The sequence below is a fragment of the Epinephelus moara genome, chromosome 16 (genome assembly GCF_006386435.1).
Source record: "Epinephelus moara isolate mb chromosome 16, YSFRI_EMoa_1.0, whole genome shotgun sequence".
NCBI classification, from domain to species: Eukaryota; Metazoa; Chordata; class Actinopteri; order Perciformes; family Serranidae; genus Epinephelus; species Epinephelus moara.
The window spans coordinates 21,709,558-21,728,356 of record NC_065521.1 but is presented as its reverse complement, the minus strand read 5'-3'; the positions used below and the strand labels follow the sequence as shown (position 1 = coordinate 21,728,356).

The 18,799-nt window shown below is 42.9% G+C and overlaps 2 protein-coding genes across 2 annotated transcripts in view; one reads left to right on the top strand and one right to left on the bottom strand.

Annotated features, from left to right (window-relative positions):
- The window catches only part of rimkla (ribosomal modification protein rimK-like family member A), an 18,965-nt gene extending 9,822 nt beyond the window's left edge, over positions 1–9,143 (top strand). The window contains exons 3-5 of the mRNA XM_050065473.1: positions 2,627–2,713; positions 3,987–4,190; positions 5,115–9,143. Of these exons, the coding sequence (XP_049921430.1) occupies positions 2,627–2,713; positions 3,987–4,190; positions 5,115–5,635 (812 nt within the window). The 3' untranslated portion in view covers positions 5,636–9,143. The remainder of the gene's footprint in view (positions 1–2,626; positions 2,714–3,986; positions 4,191–5,114) is intronic.
- zmynd12 (zinc finger, MYND-type containing 12) lies at positions 6,952–18,799 on the bottom strand. The gene is made up of 8 exons (XM_050065474.1): positions 18,538–18,799; positions 16,692–16,821; positions 13,475–13,646; positions 13,208–13,377; positions 12,911–13,033; positions 12,732–12,825; positions 12,038–12,183; positions 6,952–9,528 (listed from the first exon to the last, which is right to left on the bottom strand). The coding sequence occupies exons 1-8, from the start codon at positions 18,675–18,677 to the stop codon at positions 9,397–9,399; spliced, it is 1,107 nt and encodes a 368-aa protein (XP_049921431.1). The 5' UTR covers positions 18,678–18,799; the 3' UTR covers positions 6,952–9,396.

Here is an 18,799-nt window from a genome sequence, read left to right as displayed (position 1 = left end):
CTGTTCTCATGCACTGTTTGTACGCATACCTACAAAATGAAATGTACTAGAATTTATAGATAACACATGTAATATTGAGCCCGTATTTCCATTCGTGAATTTCCAAATGGAATCGGGAAGGGTGCAAACATGTGACCAATGCGCTGACGGGAGTAATGAAGGAAGTAGTATTAAGAGTGAAACTCATCAAACATAGGACTTTCCCCCAGGAGACCGGTGATTGTGTCCTGTATGAAACCAAGGCAACTGGATTAATTTTAAGCTAATCGTAACCATGTTTCTTTACCCAATCCTAACCTACGTTAACCTTACATTAAGTATGTAACATGATGACATCCAACCGTGTTTCTTCTCCTAAACTTAACCTATGTAACTTTGCCATAAGTACAATACGAGACAACGTTATTCACTGGGCAATAATCCCATAGATATACAAATGGTTGCTCTAACAGATGTGTCAACCACAGTTTCTTTTAAGAAGTCCCACAGACTCGGCTTCAAAGCATAAATTCTTTCATACATCGGTTTATAAATTGTTTTCATCATGCTTTGTGTTTACTGACAGGTATTGCTGCTTATGTCAGTGATATGGCTTCTAGTCAAAATAAATGAAAGCCAGTGAACACAAGCTATACATTATGGTAAACAAAATAGATGTAAATACTGTCTGTGTATGTATAAACAAACACTAAGGCCCCGTTTAGACGACAACGATTTCAACTGAAAACGGTAAACTTTAGTTGCGTTTTGGCCGATCGTTTACACGACAGCGGCGTTTTGGGTGCCTGAAAATGCAATGATTTGAAAACGGGTTCCAGAGTGCAACGTTTTGGAAACGGCAGCGTCTCCGTTGTCATGTAAATGTGCAATATGCAGTTCCTCTGAAAACGGAGACTTTTCGCACATGCGCATTACGGTTCCAGTCACTAGGCATGCCGACCGTCACAACAACAATGCTGAGCTCTGTTTGTGCTGCTCACCCTGTTGATTTGAAGTGAAGTGTAGATCTGTTACTGTAGCAACTGCACCTCGTCATCCATCCAGACAAAGTTATCTGTGCGTGCTTTCGCCATTGTATCTTCTTTGTTTTGGTTTGTAATCACGGCGTTGGAGAGGAAGGCGCTTCAGCGCAGGCGCATGGCGTCATGCCGTGGTGTTGCTTTGCAAATTTACACTGCCACCCATTGACTGGCGTGCATACTACAGCGTTTCCAGTAGATTTTGCGGCTCCGTGTGAACGGGGATTGTTTCAATAATGTCGTCATATAAACGCAGAAGTTTTTTAAAATGCAAAGGACAGACTTTTCCGTTTTTACTGAAATCGTTGTCGTATAAACGGCCCCTAAGGGAACATAATCTACAGTCAAATGAATATTAGCATGAACACCAGCACTGCTGTGCCAGGTATCCAATCACATTAGTAGCATCACCGGCTTTAGTCCACATTTGTCCATGACACAGATTAATAAGCCATCAGTCAGACAATCACTATGCTACTGCAATCACACAAACAACACAGGGTCAAATCCATGAGCTGTCCACTCCACTCAGTATGTCTATAATTTTCACAGTTTCTCTGACACTGCTGCTTTTAACCTACTGTTGATAAAGGCAACACATGTAGGGATGCAGCCCCCCAAACACAAGTTTCTGTTTCTATTTGTTGTAGTCTGTTGATTTTAAAAAATACAAAACAAAAGCTGACAACCAAACACCACACATTTCTCTGTGTTTACCAAAAATCGACAGCGCTGTGGTGTTTGTTAGAGCAGACAGAGAAGGATACAGACAGAGAAAGAAAGGAAGAAAGAGGAGGGGGTGTTTGGCCTACATTCCATTCGTCTCTCTGCACAGTAGGCCAAGCGGTGCATGCAGAGCGGCTGGAGAGCTTATGTAACACACCCCCCCGGACGCCCCACCCCGTGCCCCCTCATGATTTTTCAAAATAAAAGATGCCATTGCCTCCCTTCTGCTTTCCACCTCAGCAGCTTATGACGTGGTTGGACCCACATTTCCTGTCCACTTGCTCTCCTCCTCTGCTTCCTCTGCTCTTTCTCCCTTGCTCTGAGAACACGTGATTCAGTGCATCTGGAAAAAGCCGTGTGACACGGTAGTTCACATCTGTTCCCTTGACGGAATGCCAGATAAGACCAGACAACGTTACAAAGATGGAGATGGAGGGAGAGCGAGAGAAGTTATTAACACATCCATTTTTCAATATTTTTTTTGCCATTTTTCATTCGCTTCTTGAGCCAAAGCAGAGAGAGCTGAAGCACATCTGTTGCTACAAGCTGCCATTCTGAGCCAACGTCAGATATGGTCAGCTGCTTCACATTAATGCGTCCCTCAGCGACTGCTCTGTTCCAATCTCATGAATCAAGCAGCAAAATAAGTATAAGCTCAGGACAACACTCCTACAGCCTTGCTGTTTTGAGTCCCTTCTGTTGCCATGGTGACAGGGCCACATTCCCTCCCCCCACCCTGTGCAGTCGGCTGTAATGTGTGAATCATGCTGTCAAAACAAGGACAATTTTTTGATATATTTTACACCTCTTTGTGGGCGCATGTTTCCATGTGTGTGTGTGTGTTTCTGCTTTGTGTGTGTGTGTGCATGGGCATTTCTCAGGCGGGCATGACAACTTCCGTAAGATGATTGACGAGGCAGAGCCACTGGGCTACCCTGTGGTGGTGAAGAATGCACGCGGCCACAGAGGTAAGACCGTCAGTTGATTTCTTCCTGTCACCAGCTATATTCACTGCACCACACCTCGAAGATGTGTACACTGCAGGCGCCTAATGGCGCCTCAGTCCACGCTTATATGAAAATCATTGACAGGGTGTTAAATGATTAGGACTGTGGTGCTGCAACAAACACAAAACAGGAGCTTGTATGCTTGCAGCATGGCGGCTTGGTTAATCATTTTGTTCCTAGTAAACTGACCCTAGTTTCCTCATTTTGCGTGAATTCACAGGGGGCTTGTGTGGGAAGTTTGAGCTCCACCATTTATGTTGAAGTGAAGCCCCAGCAGTGTCTGGTGACCCATTAGCCTTTTCCTATTCATAGTTATTGACACTTGACTGGCTCTGCTATTGTGTGAAGGAATAACAATGGACCTTAGCTCGCCCAGACTGCCGTCGCAACGCATTGTTAGGGAAAGCAGCCGTTGGTCAACCACTAACTTGACCTTTTTTAGGGAGTTCCACGTCTCAAGGGTTGCTTTCCCCCCTCTGTGGTTGACCATTGACATTGGCTGAAGTCCAGCTCGGCTTCCTTCTCATGATCCAATATTAAGGCCTGTAAACAAATACAAATCTGAAGAATCATTATTATAAATGTCAGATCCCCAAATTTAATTACATGTGCTCTTCCTAGTCAGTTGAAATACTGTAAGTTACAACATTGTCTAAGTCTTTGTGTGCATAATCTCCAAATCAGTGTTCTGATATCATCAAAGTAGTCATGTGTCTCACTGAGTCACAGGACCACGAGTCCTTGCTTGTCTTGTTTTTGACTTGTCAAGTGTTACATCATGCTTGCCACTGTCCATCTTCACATCTTCATGAAGTTACCAAGGGATTGTCTTGACATCTTCGTTTGGATTGTCACTTAGACACAATGTGCACACACACACATAACAATCACAAGATTTACCCCGTTGCTGGATCAGGGGTCAGAGGGCTTGACAACCAGGAGACAGAGCCAAGTGGTGCTAATTAAAACAGGCGTTTTCTATCCTCTGTGAGAAGCAATTCTGTGGCTGCAGAGAGGAGTGTCCCCTACATTATAGGATAAACAGGAACTGGCATGAGACTTGGTCAGCAGAAGTAGCTACCTGTCAGCAAAACTTAGTTATCCAACCTCAGCTGATATTACATATGCAGGTATCTTGTTTTCATGTCAGTGTAAACTAATCTAATCCTGACAACCTGAAAACTAGCTCATCCTTCCTTACTTATTTTATCCCCTTTCTCCTTCCCTCTCCCAGGCAAGGCTGTGTTCCTGGCACGGGACAAACACCACCTGACAGACCTGTGCCACTTGATCCGCCACGATACCCCCTACCTGTTTCAGGAGTATGTCAAGGAGTCGCACGGCCGGGATGTGCGGGTGGTCCTGGTGGGCGGCCGTGTCATCGGCTCGATGCTACGCTGCTCCACTGATGGTCGCATGCAAAGCAACTGCTCCCTGGGTAGGCAGACGCCCGAGAGTCCATGATGACACACTGAATTACTTAACTTTTGAACAGTGTCACACACATATTACATTGCTGAACTTGCTCCCCCTTCCCACAAGTATAGTTAACCAACAATGCCAGCACTGCAACACTGGAACAGTTCTTAAAGGGCTAGTTCGAGTTTTTTTGAAGTGAGGTTGTATGAGGAGTACAGCCACAGATGCAAAGCTATGTACTGCTGTGGATGGTGGTGGTGGTGGTTTAGCCACTTAAAAAAATCAATATCAGTTTAAGTGTACACTATATTTAGAATATTTTTACTGCTTTACCTTGCTGTCATACAGCCCAGTCATGTAAAAGTAATAGACATTACAGACAAGCATTATTTATTGACAAAGACCTCAGTGCCACATTTAAGGTGTCACTGGATTGCTCTAATCTCTCCTGTATGTGAGGACATTATTTAATGGTCAGAACATCGTTTTTAAATTTTTGATCAAGCCTAATGCTCCATCTGCTGCATAAACCAGTTTCGGGAAACAGCGCCAAATCAACAGGCTTGTCCTGGATCTTCCCTGGAGACATCAAGTGACACAGTATTCCAGCTGATGAGACTGATTTGCAGTGTCAGAGCATGAGCTGTTTTGGTCCGTTTGAGGCTGTAATGCGCTGTGACATATTTAGGACACCAGTCATCAGATTATTCTGCATTTATGAAACAGATCATGCTGACACTTGCACTGACTGCTGGTGGATCTGATGTGGTGTTTGATTCTGTGGTATTGAAGATTTAACAAAGCAGAAATCTTTAAAAATATTCCTTACATCATCTGAATGTATTTTTTATGGTTTGCTCTTGATTCATAAGTCATTTCTGACAGTCCGAACTAGAGATCATGGTGGTTTTAACCAGCTGGATGTCTCCCTCTGGGTTGTTAGGTGGCGTGGGTATGATGTGCCCACTGAGTGAGCAGGGAAAGCAGCTGGCCATCGAGGTGTCTAACATCCTTGGCATGGATGTGTGCGGCATCGACCTGCTGCAGCTCAACGATGGCTCGTTTGTGGTCTGCGAGGCCAACGCCAACGTGGGCTTCATCGCCTTCGACCAGGCCTGTGGCATGGACGTGGCAGGCATCGTTGCCGACTACGCCCTGTCGATGCTCCCCAGCCGCCTCACCCGCAAGATGTCCCTGCTGTCCGTCGTTTCTAGCACCAGCGAGACCAGCAGCGAGCCCGAGGTGTGCTCCGTGCCCACTGGCGGCGGCTCGCTGCCTGAGGCCGTCTGCAACATGAGCGTGGGCTCCACTTCCAGCGAGAGCGACCCAGAGCTGGCCGAGCCCTCCCAGTCCTCGCCCCTCCAGTCCACAGCCCCCACCCTGCCAGACCTCCCAGATCTCCCCGATCCAGCCTACAACTTCAACACCCTCCTTGCCAATGAGATCAAATTATTGACTGAGTAAGATCCAAACAGCTTCATGCACACACACCAACACCACAAACACAGAGTAAAGACACGCATACACACACCTGTACGCATGGCAACAGACATTCCTTTTAAAGACACATATCAATCCAAAAACGATTAAAACACAGGATGTTAAATGCAAAGCAGAGCAGAGAAAAACACACAGACACACAATAGAAATACAAACACCAAAACATGAGCCTTCTCCTACTAACTCCCTTCGACGATAACAAAGATCTGAGGCTGCTCCCCTGACTCTCCTCGCTTTGCACCTCTATTCCCAAACTGCAAACCCCACTATCCAAACTTTGCTTACACTGCTGCATGATGGTGACAGTGGGTACATAAGGTAACTGCCAAACTGGCCTCTCCTAGTTTCTATTTTGCAACATAGTGAGGTTGAAGGTGATTATGTTTTTTTGGGGTGGGTGTGGGATTCCCATAAAGGCATACACCTGCCATATTTATATCCTTATATCATTTAAGGAATAATCTACAGTATGTTGTCATAAAAAGTGTTTGCTTCTTAGACTGTTTTGTGGATTGGAGGCGAAATGAAGTGGGTTTTTTTCTCAAATGATTAGCTCCTTGCAAGAGGAGTAAAATTATACTGATGTAAGTAGAAATAACAAGTAGCAGTTCTGTTTATGAGTCACAACCTGGAATATAAGAATTAATTGAGTGCCATGACTCGATTTTTTAAATTTTACATTCCTAGATAGCTCGTTTGATTAGCCTTACCAGCAGCAGCAGCAGCAGCAGCAGTCTGCTGCTTTTTAAAATTCATTCAATGTCTTGCACTTTATGATGAACAGATGCATTTTTTTTTTAACCGCTCAGATGACATATTTAGGAAACACAAGACAGAGTGTGAACGCTGCGTTTACACCTGCAAACAAAATATACCTCAAAACAGTGACTTCTCACTGCCATAGGATGACATAGATTTTCAGACCTACAGTACATATCAGCCAGGATCCTTGTGGTTTGCAAATGGCCCCTGATATACCAGGTGTTCCTTCCCTTTATGTCGAAGAGCGAAAAAGGTAGTTGTGTATTCTTTTTTTATTTCTTTTTTTATTTTGTAAATATTTAGGTAGTGAATTCAGTACATACTAGTACCCAGTTGATGAAACTGGAACGGCTGACATAACTGCCAACATTAAATTTTTCATAAGCTATTGTGGACAAACTTGTTTGTACAGACCTGCAATATGAAAGGTTGAAATTTGGTGCTAAAAATTTCTGGATTTGGTTAGATGTGTTTTCTCAGTCGTATGATTTGTAGACTTTAATTTTGTTGTTTTCACCTTGTTTTTTGATAACTGAAGTATCCTAACCCGCAAAATATGTTGGCATGATGTACAAATAAAAACATGGGAACTATATTTTTGCAGTCTCTTTGAATAGAATGTTACTTTTTCTCTTCTTAGAAAAGAAAGGAAAAAAAATCCAGGGATTTCAGTGGCCAAGAGCGTTTTGCTTACGGTTTTTGTTCCTGTTGATTTACCTCCTTTACGCCTTCTGAAATCAACACAGAGTTAGAATAATTTACAGCTCCGATCAAAAGCACAAATGTAAACCCTAAGTTGTTCGACGTAGCGACGTCCATGTGTTTTGACTCATAGCCCTTTCTGTTGAACACAACTCAGGGAAGCAGCCTGGATCTCACCCCTGACCCCCAAAGGCACGACATATCCATCTGAGCTAGAGACATGTCAGAAACATAACACATAACCCACAGGCAGACAAAAAGATACACAAACAACAACGAAAAAAAGGTTGTAAACTACAGTATAAGACAATGTGGTGTATACCATGGTTAACATGCACTTTTTTTCCTTGCTTGTTTTATATTGTTCCTTGTTTTCTTCCTAATTTATGGTATTTTAAAGAGAAAAAAAAGTGGTTTGTGTGCACTAATATTGTCTCAATAAAGTGAAACCGCTGTGAAGCTTGATTTTATTTTCCTTTATTGTGGGCCCGAAATTTACTAACTGCCTGGAATCTAACAGGGGCCTGTCGAGGGTGCCAAATCTAAACCCGCCAGACAACAGGAAAGGCAGCTTCTATTTAAAGTCTGCCGTCAAGTGATCACAGTGGCTCCACTAAGAGAATAACACCATTTTCACTGCTGTGATGTTGTCCGGTATCTATATAATGAAAGTATCTGACAAACAAACTGTGAAGTCCGCTCATGTCCACTCTCCTGACATGCCAGGGCCGGTGGGCTTGATTACCAACGAGTCACATCCCAACATAAAAGCTTATATGAGTGAACTATCTCCAGTTGTTGTTGTCCCCCCCTTTTTTTTAAAGTCTTTGTACTGAAGCCTGTGTCATTCTACATTGTGTACGTAAATGTAAATCAAAGATCACATATCCTTTCACGACATTAACAAGCCAGCCATAGGACAGAGTCAAATGTTCATATCTCTTTTTACAGCCCTGTTATTTAAATCTGTAGTTTACACATCATCCATATGCACACAGAGCACATCTAGCCATTTCAGGTTCATTTTACTGTGCCCCAACAACTTTCACAATGCCTTCTCACTGTCTGGTTTCCTCTGGGATTTAAGGATCATAGCTGAGTTAAGATCCTGGGTCAGGTGGGTTTCTTTCTGCTTGGTATTTATAGATCAGTGGCCATGTTAAAGTGGACACAAGGCATGGAAGCTACTGAAAGAAACGGGTACCGCATGCTAGTGACACAGGGAAGGAAGAAAAACGCATGTAAATCGTGAAACGATTGAAAGTGCACGGGCCTGTGTGGTGCTCGGCCAGCCTGGAACAAACACATAGGGACCTCTGGACTAGTCACTGTGTACAACAACACAACAGAGCACAAGGTTACTATTTAATTCCAAACTGCTGCTAATGTATATTTGGCTCAAAAATTAAAAAGGGAATATGCGGAAACCCAAGTGTTTCCATGCTTTGCTGCCTCTTGACACATAAAAATGAATCTGAATGCCAAAAAAACAAACATTTTGTTGTATAATTCAGTACTAGAAACACTAGTAGTGAGATGATTTTAAAAGTGATTCTTTGTTTTGATATAATGAATAAATGTTTCAGAATTGTATATAATATGTAGGATTTCACAGCAATTATCGGGTTCATTTTATGTCAATGTATTTTAAAACGAACCTGGTGGTTGCTTAAAGGTTTACAATATACTTTGATTTGCAGAAGACAAATGCAATGTTTATGCTCCGTTGATGATATATAGACATTAGAAGTCTTGAATTATATTATGGTGAATTGATGATGAGGTTCTGGACTGATAGGTACGAGATAAGCAAAAACATTGTGTAAAAACAAACAAACAGGTTTTTAGCAAATGCCCTCACCATTTATTCTGTTCTGTATCATTCTGACAGTGTTACGAAAAGGATCCCAAATCATGTAATTCACAAATGTGCAAAATGATGTAAATATATATCCCTCTTTTTTTTAGATTCAAATAAAGATGAGTCATTATTCAAGATCAGTGAAAATACGTCTCCTCCTCCTTTTACTTTTGTCAAGCGTTTCAAGATCAACTCCACAATAGTTTTTCATTATTCACTTATAACACTAATTCAAAACATCTGGATGAACCATAAATGACATCATAGCCTCTGTACTTGTTTTATCTGTGACCAATTTAGTGGTTTCTACATTTACATGGGTGAATCAGTGTAGGGCTGAACCTGATGTCCCGGTGGAGCAGATCCCAGAGCGGAGCGATCAGCAGGGCAGGTACGGTGACTAGTCAGAACCTGGATGTGACTCTGTGTGCGGACCCTGCACCAGCTGCAGCAGGCTCTGGATGGGCTCTGTCAGGTCATGGTTTGGTATCAGCTGGCTGGCCTGCAGGGCAGTGCTGCCAAATCCCAGTGCCTGGCACACAAACACAAACGGAAACAAAACACAGCAGCTGCAGCTGTTAGACTCTCTGGGGAGAGTAAAGCTGACTTATATAATAATATCACTGAAAACTGGATTGCAACCCAGTCTGCTTAACTTATCCCACTTAACCCCTCTGACAAACTCATGTGGTAGGCTGTTTATCTGTCCTTAACAGTTTAGAAGTGAGAGAAAAATTAGGATGTGGAGAGCATTTTTTGATTGTGCTGACGAAGCCACGCATGGTCAGAGGGAAACAAGCCAAGCACAATGTGGAATTCATTGAGGTCTGCACTGACATCCATGGAATTCCTGCAGTTTCTGAGGAGCAGCTGGGACTGTGTACTGTGTACGTGATAATTAAGTGTTTATGTGTTCAGTGTTACATCAGCCCACTGCTCTCACACTTTTCCATAGGCTTCTTATCTAGTGTTTATTCCATCCTGACAACAACTCATCAACTCACTGGGGAAAAAAGTGAAAGAATTTAATTCTGATGTATTTAAATCAAGACATCCCATTGGTAAAATATTGTTTTGCAAGTCACAAACAAGTCTCAACTCTTTGCACTCAATTCCTAAATCAAGTCCCAAGTCAAGACAAGCAAGTACAAAGTCCTAAACTTTAAGTTTCAAGTCCTAAACAAGACATAATGCAGTCTTCACCAAATGTAATGCAATTTTAGATTTCAGAGATGGCCTCTGTATACCTTGGTTGTAACAAGTGATTTGAGTTACTGTTGCCTTTCTATCATCTTGAACCAGTCTGGCCATTCTCCTCTGCCCTCTGGCATCAACAAGGCCCAGAGAACTGCTCACTGGATATTTTCTCTTTTTCGGACTATCCTCTGTAAACCCTAGAGATGGTTGTGCTTGAAAATCCCAGTAGACCAACAACCATACTGCATTCAACTAAAATCACATTTCTTCCACATTCTGATGCTCCGTTTGAACTTCAACAGGTCGTCTTGACCATGTCTACATGCCTAAATGCATTGAGTTGCTGCCACGTGATTGGCTGATAAGCTATTTGTGTTAACAAGCAGTTGAACAAATGTACCTAATAAAGTGGCCGGTGAGTGTATTTTCAAGTCAACAGGCTAAAATCCAAGTGAAGTCACAAGTGATTGTTGTTAAAGGCCAAGTCAAGATGCAAATCTTTTTTTTTTTTTTTTTTTGTCATGTTTGAGTCTAAAGTTATCAAAACAGACTTGATATTCAAATCATGTGACTTGAGTCCACACCTCTGTGCACTGCAACATAAAAAGAGGAAAAGTGGACTTAAAGCTTATGTTTTACTTTGTGGTTCAATAAATATACGGAGAAAGAGACTGCTGGACTGAGGAGTAGACGTGTGGCTTGGTGTCACAGAGTGTGAGTAAATGTTACAGTTGACTCTATACTCTGAACTCCTGGGGAAGGCAAGCAAAAACTGATTTTCACTGTGGAGATTAAAGATGCTCTTAAATAAGTTGGAACAGCCCTCAGGCTAGTTAACTTAGTCACCATCCTGGCATGATGAGCCCTGATCCTTTATCCTTACAGCTGCCACTTTGGCACTCTACGTGGGTATTTAACAGCAGGAGGTTACTGTGTAAACTCGTGTCATCTTGGCACTGCTTGACTCAACATTTTGACCTGAGAGAAAAGGCACCATTTAAAAAACAGACTTGATATATTCAGCTTTTTTTCCTGTAGTTGTGGGATTCTTATGTAGCTGTTGGTGAAGTTAAAAACAAACCTCCAATTGTATTTCATCCAGCTGTAACAGCCCAGCAAACCACCAAATAAAAACATGACTGTCTGTTGTTGGGCCTATTTATATGTTTGCTTGAATGAGGCTACTTAGGCTTAGCTGTGAGGTCTTATCCAATTTTTGTCCTCCACCTGCCCAGGGCCCACTGAGCCTAGCCCCCGTCCGTTGCAGTCACCTCTCTGGTGCAGAACTTCCTGTGCAGCCAGCGGTACAGACACACTCACTACACCATTGCCGCCTCATCCTCTAAACTGGCGTGACACACTAGAGATCCGCTCATTCATCCCTCATCTTTTTTTTTTTTTAAAGATATTTTTTGGGGCTTTTCAGCCTTTAATGGACAGGACAGACAAGTGTGAAAGGGGGAGAGAGAGAGGGAGTGACATGCAGCAAAGGGCCAAAGGCTGGAGTCGAACCCGGGCCGCTGCGGCAACAGCATTGTACATGGGGCGCCTGCTCTACCACTAAGCCACCAACGCCCCAAACATTCCTCATCTAAACATGTGCAGTTCACACGCACAAATCACCTCCGATGGCATTACAGAGAGACTGGAAATCAAGGTGGAAGTCAGAGTGTCGAGACGGCTGAATCAACTCCTGCTAATTCTCATCTTTACAGCTTTACCAATTAGAGATAATCCCATCTTGAGACGGCCCTCCAAAGCAGGCGCATAAGGGGGAAGTGGGGAACTGTGTCACTGTGTCAAACTGAGCCTTTAATCCCTGCACACCTCGTCAGGTGACTCACCTTTAGGGAGTCTCCCCCCAGGAACCACAGCATGGCCAGGCAGTGGGCCACCAGTGCAATCTGAGCCAAGTCTTTTTTGGAGTCATTCTGCACAAACTCCAACATGGTGTTTAACATCTTGTTCACCTCAACTCGCTGGGCTGTGTCTGATTGAAAGTCATGGATAGAGACAAAGATGCACATGTCCATTAGCTTTTACAGTATATTACCATGAGCATGAACACACTGTACAGTTACAAATTGAAACAACAACAAGACTTAATGCATTCATGAGAGATTAATATAAAATTCTGTTCTGTCTGCATCTTCCGTACAGTTTGTGTGAACTATTCCACTCCCTCTCCACACCCACTTTTCCCTGGTAAACATCCCAGAAGGCCTGGGAAATTGCACTGCAGCTAACAGGCTTAGCATCATATGTAGGGCAGCAGCTGCGATAGAGCGTAGTGGTGCGGATGCTGCACAGCCAGAGATGTGTCAGCACTGGTCTGTATTCAGCCCTGAGCATGCTAGTGTAAATCTGGGGGTTTAGCTTTCGGATCGCACAGCAAGACAGCTCAGCTAAATATAGGCACTGATGACCTTATTTTTTTAGTGATACGCTAATGGAGCTCTTTGCTGTTTAGTTTCATTATGATTTTAATGGTTCTATTATATTACATTTACATTGTACAGATTTGATGACAAGATGTACCATAAGAGGGCTCCAACAAGATGTCAGGACTTTGGATACTTTGGAAGTGGGTCTTGAGGAGTCTGGTCAGATGGCAGTGCCAAATATGTGCCACCTACAATATGAGCAACAGAAGATAAACCATGAAACACATAAACAAAAACAGGTTTGGCCAAATTGCGTCATCTGTTTTATTTTACCTCAGAGTACAAGGAACGAGCAATAGGAATCCTCCCCTGTTTGGCAAACACATCAGCCATGAGAAAGTAGCCACTGCAGGTGACTGTGCTATCCACACCATACTCCTCACTGGCAAAGTATATCTGAAAAAATATCATTAAAATAATTTCTTTACGAGGTATATTCATAGATAAAATGGGTATTTCCAATATTGGAATATATTAACAACTAGTGAGACAAGTTTATATGGTAAGCAACGTGCAGAGAGAGTTGCAGCTTTCATTTTCCTTCTGACAATATCAATAATATATACAAACATCATTAGCAAAGTTAAACAGAGCTGCTTCCAGGTTTCCAGTCTCTGTGTGAAGGCGGCCCAGGCTCCTGTGCAGCCGGTGGTGGACTGCGGGACCACATTCTGGGTTCTGCAACACCGCCCACTCTGCCTGGGACAGGAGCTCCGCCACCAGGGGTAGATGACCCAAACCTGGACAATTACCACACAGCCATGTGTTAAACATCATACATAGGTAGGAGAAAGGAGACAGTTGGAGCTGAGAAACCATTTTGTGCTCCTCCCTCACCCATGTTAGCCTCAGCCAGCAGCAGGACAGCAGGGACCAATTGGACAGACCCAGGGCCATGGACGTCTATGGAACACTGCAGGCAGAACTGGGCAGCAGGCAGAGCCTCCTGGTGTTTCCCCTCAGACAGCTTGCTCTGAGCCACCAACCTGCAAATCTCCGCCAGCTCCGCCTAATTAGGGACTCAAACCCAAAGTACATGTCAGGTTACTTTTACCCTGCATTCATTCACTAGACTCTGCTTCCAGAAAAATACACAACAACTCACAGGAGTAAAACACTCTTATTTACTGTCAGTAACCACAGGATAATTCAATATCAGCGTGAGTATCACTGTAGTAACATTCAAACATTGATCGTTGAAGATGGAGCTGGCTCTGGAAACAGTAGGCCCGTTTCCACTGAAGAAGTTCCTGGTACTATTTGGGGGGCAGGAACTACTACAGGAACGTCCTCTCGCTCGGCCCTCTGTACCACCGTTTCTCCACCAAAGAGCATGGATACCAAGAGGCGAAGCTCCGTTGAATTTCTGCCAACAGCCACTAGGGGCGCTAACGCCATTTTGGACTGTTGAGCTTGGACTGTTGTGCCCAGACAACATGCAAGATGTCAAGGAGAGAGGAGAAATAAAGTAAAAGAAAACAGTGTAGTGCAATTAACTGCAACAACTATCGGTGGAACACTCCGCACCTGGCCTTCCACCGTTTCCCGAAGGATCCCGACAGAGGTGTACGTTTTAAAGTGTTTTAATATCAATTTAATATGCCAGTTTTCGTGGGAAGATATATGTATATATGTATATATAGGCCTATATATGGCCTCTTGGACCATTTATATCAGAACTGATTACTGCTTTAGCATTAAAATATATCATATTAAAATAGCTTATATATTATTATTATTATTACTGTCCCCTTACTGTACAAACTGTAAATAAATCTTTATTCCTGACTATGTGACGTCGCCATTAATGTGTTTCTAGTTAAAATATTGATTTTTTTTTTTTTTTGGTAGATTGGCTTATGGGGTGATTTTGAAGGAGTAATTAAGTTAATCTTCTCTTAAGTGGATGTAATATGTAGAGATGCCATCTCGGCCGTTTTTCCTCGTTTTGTTTTTTTTAAAGTCTATATTTTGCTTTACAAAAACGTGAAAAAGCAGCTGTGATCAAACTATCACGAGGTGAGTAGCATTGTAAGCATAATTAATAGCGATATACTTCAGTTTGTCTGTGTGTTTTTGTATGTAAGCCGGTCTGCTGTGGTCTGCTGACGGTCCAAAATGGCGGCGGTAGGACGAAACCATGGGGGAATCTGTTGCTATGGGGCGTTCTATTGTCTCCACTGAGAGAGCGGAGTACGAGGAAGGTTCCTGTAAAGTTACGGGCTCTGGATGTGACGTAATCGTTACGCGACCATTTACCGGGGCGACGTAGGGACGCCGTTAGCTGATAGCCCTTAGCGGTGTCTGTAATAACTCACTAAATGGCCCGTGAAAAATTTTTTTTTTCCAGCGGATGTCTTAGTTACAACATGATTGAGCTAACTGGAGTAGTTTCATGTCGTATCCGACAACGGGAGGCTTTTAACAGATGACGTCCTGATGTTAGCTTTGCTGCTGCTGTTAGCTGTCCCTGTCAGCTGATGCTTTCTAGACATCGTGATTTCCCAAAACTGAATACATACCACACATATCAACACAAAAATATTTTTTTCACGGGCCATTTAGTGAGTTTTTTTTAGATGGCGGCGGAAGCTATATGAACGAGCTAACCCTCGTCTGCTGTATTTAAAAAATGCGGCTATTTTGTTGCCTTCTGTTGACATCACATCCCTCCTTGAGTATATCCAATCAGCACCAAGTAAACCCCAAGCCCCAGCCAGGAGTCTTTCGGGGCCGTTCTGAGTACCTACTCCGAGGCAGGGACTTGTTTAGCCCCCGTAAAAGTTCCGGAACTCTGTCCTTCGGGGGTGGTTCCTGCGGTGGAGACACGCACCAACGGCCCCGGCCCCGTAAAATTACCCCGAAGTTCCTGCGGTGGAAACGGGCCTAGTATGTGACTGGACCAGGAACCACAATTCACTGTGTCCTCTGTGACAAAACTCCTGAAATATCTTTATCTTCTACTGTTCAACTTTAGAAAAAAGAAAAGAAAAACAGCCCACTCAGCTGATCTCTATGGTATTTATTCAGTAGATAAACAAAAACATGTTTTTGTGCAGCTCCCAGCACTTATGTCAGTCACAACCCATGACAAACCTCTGCTCAAATAGAAGGTGAGAAAGACTCAAGGGGTAGAACTGAGACTGAAGTGTGAGACTTCCTCTCTCTTCTTCCTCCTCGTCAACTTAAACGTCAGCTTAGTTGTCTTAGCTTGTAAAGTAACAACAAAGATTCACTGTTCTACTTTGATTTTGCTGTTTCAAGTTCTATGACTTTTCTAAGTGACTACAGTTTTTGAAACTGGTCCAGTTTTGAGTGAGACAGCTGCAACAGCAGCTGCACAACAGGCTTCAATGTAATCCTTAGGGGGAATAGCGCACTGTCAATGTATGTCCACTATAAGTGCTCCTTTATGCCACTGACAGGCTCAGATTGTTATTTGAGTTGTCTGACCACATTATGGAAAGAACCCTACAGAGAAATAAAACATTTTTCTTCACCTTTTGCTTGATCCGGTCCGTTTGTTATTGCGTCTAACCAAGTCTCGCTTCAGGAGAAGTCTTGTACTGAAATCTCCTGAGGGGTGACTGGTTGCCGCAACACAACAAACAGACCAGATCAAGCAAAGGGTATTTCTTTGTGGGATCCTTTCCATAATGTTGTCAGACACTTACAATAACAATGGACATTCACTGGCGGTGTGCAGTTGCCCTGATGGGTTACATTGCAGCCCATTTCACAGCTAGCTCAGTCATGGACCAGTTTCAAAAACTGACATCCCTATTAGACACTTAGACACAAAGATATAAATAAAAATATAATTCAGGTTGAGAAATACCTAAGTTTTCATTTAAGTCTTATGGAATTAGTAAAGCTACAACTAAAAACCTGGAAGCTAAACACGAGACCATTTGAGAAGTTTTCAGAATTCATGTTGCATTTTCCTTGACAGTGAGAAATGTAAACTAGACTCAAACTCAAAACAAGATGTCTACTGTATTGTATGTTTCCCAGTCTCCCATACATGGTCCCAATGCATCACATATATCCTCACCTTCTTAAGCTGTATTTCAATTTGCCCAGCCCGCTGGAGACTAAAGAGTGTCGGGGTGCGAATGGGAACAAGCAACTGACAGATTCTCTCATGGATCCCCACCCAGTCAGCCTGGTGGTGCTCTGCATCACTGAGGAATAAAAAAAATATCTTTTTTAAAAGAACTGCACTTTTAGATAATATTTATATTCCCAAACTGACTCACTCTCTCAAGTCAATTTTATTTACATAGCTCAATATCACAAATCACAAATTTGCCTCAGGGGTTCAGTTGTCTCAGTTTTCTTCTCTCTGTTCAGTCAGATCCACAGAGTCCTCATGGCTTTGCGTCAAACTTTTTTATGCATAGTGAAACTCCACTCTGGGCAAAGTTGCTGATGTTGGCGTAGGACTCGAGCTACTGATGAAGAACCTGTTTTTCTGACTATGGTCCAAACAGCTGAGCTGCAACTTATACTGTAATAGTAGAACAGTAGCCTCAATAATAACAGTTTTAAATCAGATGTGGATCAGATTGACTTCAAGGCACTGGACAGATACAGTATGTGTAGCATTAACAGTGAAATGTTCCTGTGCAGTATATTGGTTTGCTTGAATTGTAGAGCCTCTATCCCATATAGAGAATATCACCTGAGTGCACAGAGGGCATACTAAATTGTATGCCATTACATAACTGGTCTGTAATTTTGTTGTAATTTTGTTCATCTGGCTCCCATCTCCTGCACACTTCTGTGGAAACTGTCTTGGTTTCCCTGGCGTTTTTTTCTACTGAGGCAAGCCAGTGTATTGGTTTTTTTGGGCCTGAGACAGAAGCAGCGAGCAGGCAGGGATCTGGCCACGTCACATCAACAGAAGCACTGACTTGCGAGCACACAGACACACATAAATCAAGGGGTCTTCTCAGGCTACAGGGACACTGTACTTTATCTTTGCTGAGCTTTCTTAGCACAGCAACTCTACATCTTCCCAATGATATATTGTCACCGCAAAGATAAGTCTAGATACTGGTGTGCCAGCAGCCTAATAACGTGATATGGCTCATTAGGCCCTCAGTAAACCATTTCACCAATGTGACAGCTTTACAGTCTAATTTTGAGCCAAAGTAATGTGTTTCCAAAACATAAAAAATAACAAGGAACATAAACTAACTCACATCTTAACTGGCAGCACATATAAGCTAATGTAAAGTTATGTTTCTCCCATCTAACCCCTGTTTTGAGGTATAGCTGAATGACATTAAGGCTGTAATTTTTCATCTAATTCAAAAAAATGTGCTTGACATAGTTCATGTTGAATGCTGAGAGTGAAGCAGGCACAATAACTGGCTGTAAGCTGCCTTTAAGAGACTGGGTTTAGTGGCTCATCTCTTCACATAAATCCCTGCAGGGAGGGATGCCACCACATGCTCTTCTTCACTCTCCACTCTGTGCCAGTGAGGATTTCACCGAGCACCATCTTATGATCTGTAATTGACTCTGAAGACATGTGCACCAACGCCAAGGGTAATGTTGGCTTGTATTTAAAAAAAAAAAAGAAAAGAAAACTCTGTTGACCAACTAAAATGATCGAACAGACGCAGACTACAGCTCCCTCCAGTCAGCAAAAATAGCCGTTGTGGTAATTTCATTTCCAGCTGTTCCTCTCCCTCCCTGACGCCTTTTGTGAAACAAGATGGCGGACACTGCCACCTAACGTCCAAACCGGAGACATGTTTTAAACAAGTTTTAAACACAAAACGAACACAGGACATTTATTTGGACAGTATGCTTTCACAAATAAGTGGTCAAACTACCTTGAGCAGCAGCACACACGTTTCCTGATAAAAGCTAGGATAGCATAAGCTTACCAGTAAAAGGTGACCTGACACTGGGTGCATTGCAGGTGCGCTCTTCCTCGACAAAGTTCACACAGCTTTTCCGTCCCTTTGGCTAAAGCAAGAGGAATTATCCTGGATGTTGGCCCTAAAACACGAGGGGTAGCCTCCATTGTCACAAGAAAGCCCGCTTTAAATTGGTATTAGAAATACACGCCCGATATAAAGCTCGTTTTAAATACAAAATTAACTTAGCTTATGAAGCTAACACTGTTGTTGAGGAACTGTAAGTGTA

What these genes read in the sequence shown, in the direction of transcription:
- zmynd12 (XM_050065474.1), bottom strand. Translation starts at nt 18,677, where the DNA reads ATGGAGGCTACCCCTCGTGTTTTAGGGCCAACATCCAGGATAATTCCT. An exon ending in TTGAAATACAGCTTAAGAAG is followed by an intron (nt 13,647 to 16,691) that starts GTGAGGATATAT and finishes GTCCCTAATTAG; the next exon opens with GCGGAGCTGGCGGAGATTTG. An exon ending in CTCGTTCCTTGTACTCTGAG is followed by an intron (nt 12,826 to 12,910) that starts GTAAAATAAAAC and finishes CTCATATTGTAG; the next exon opens with GTGGCACATATTTGGCACTG.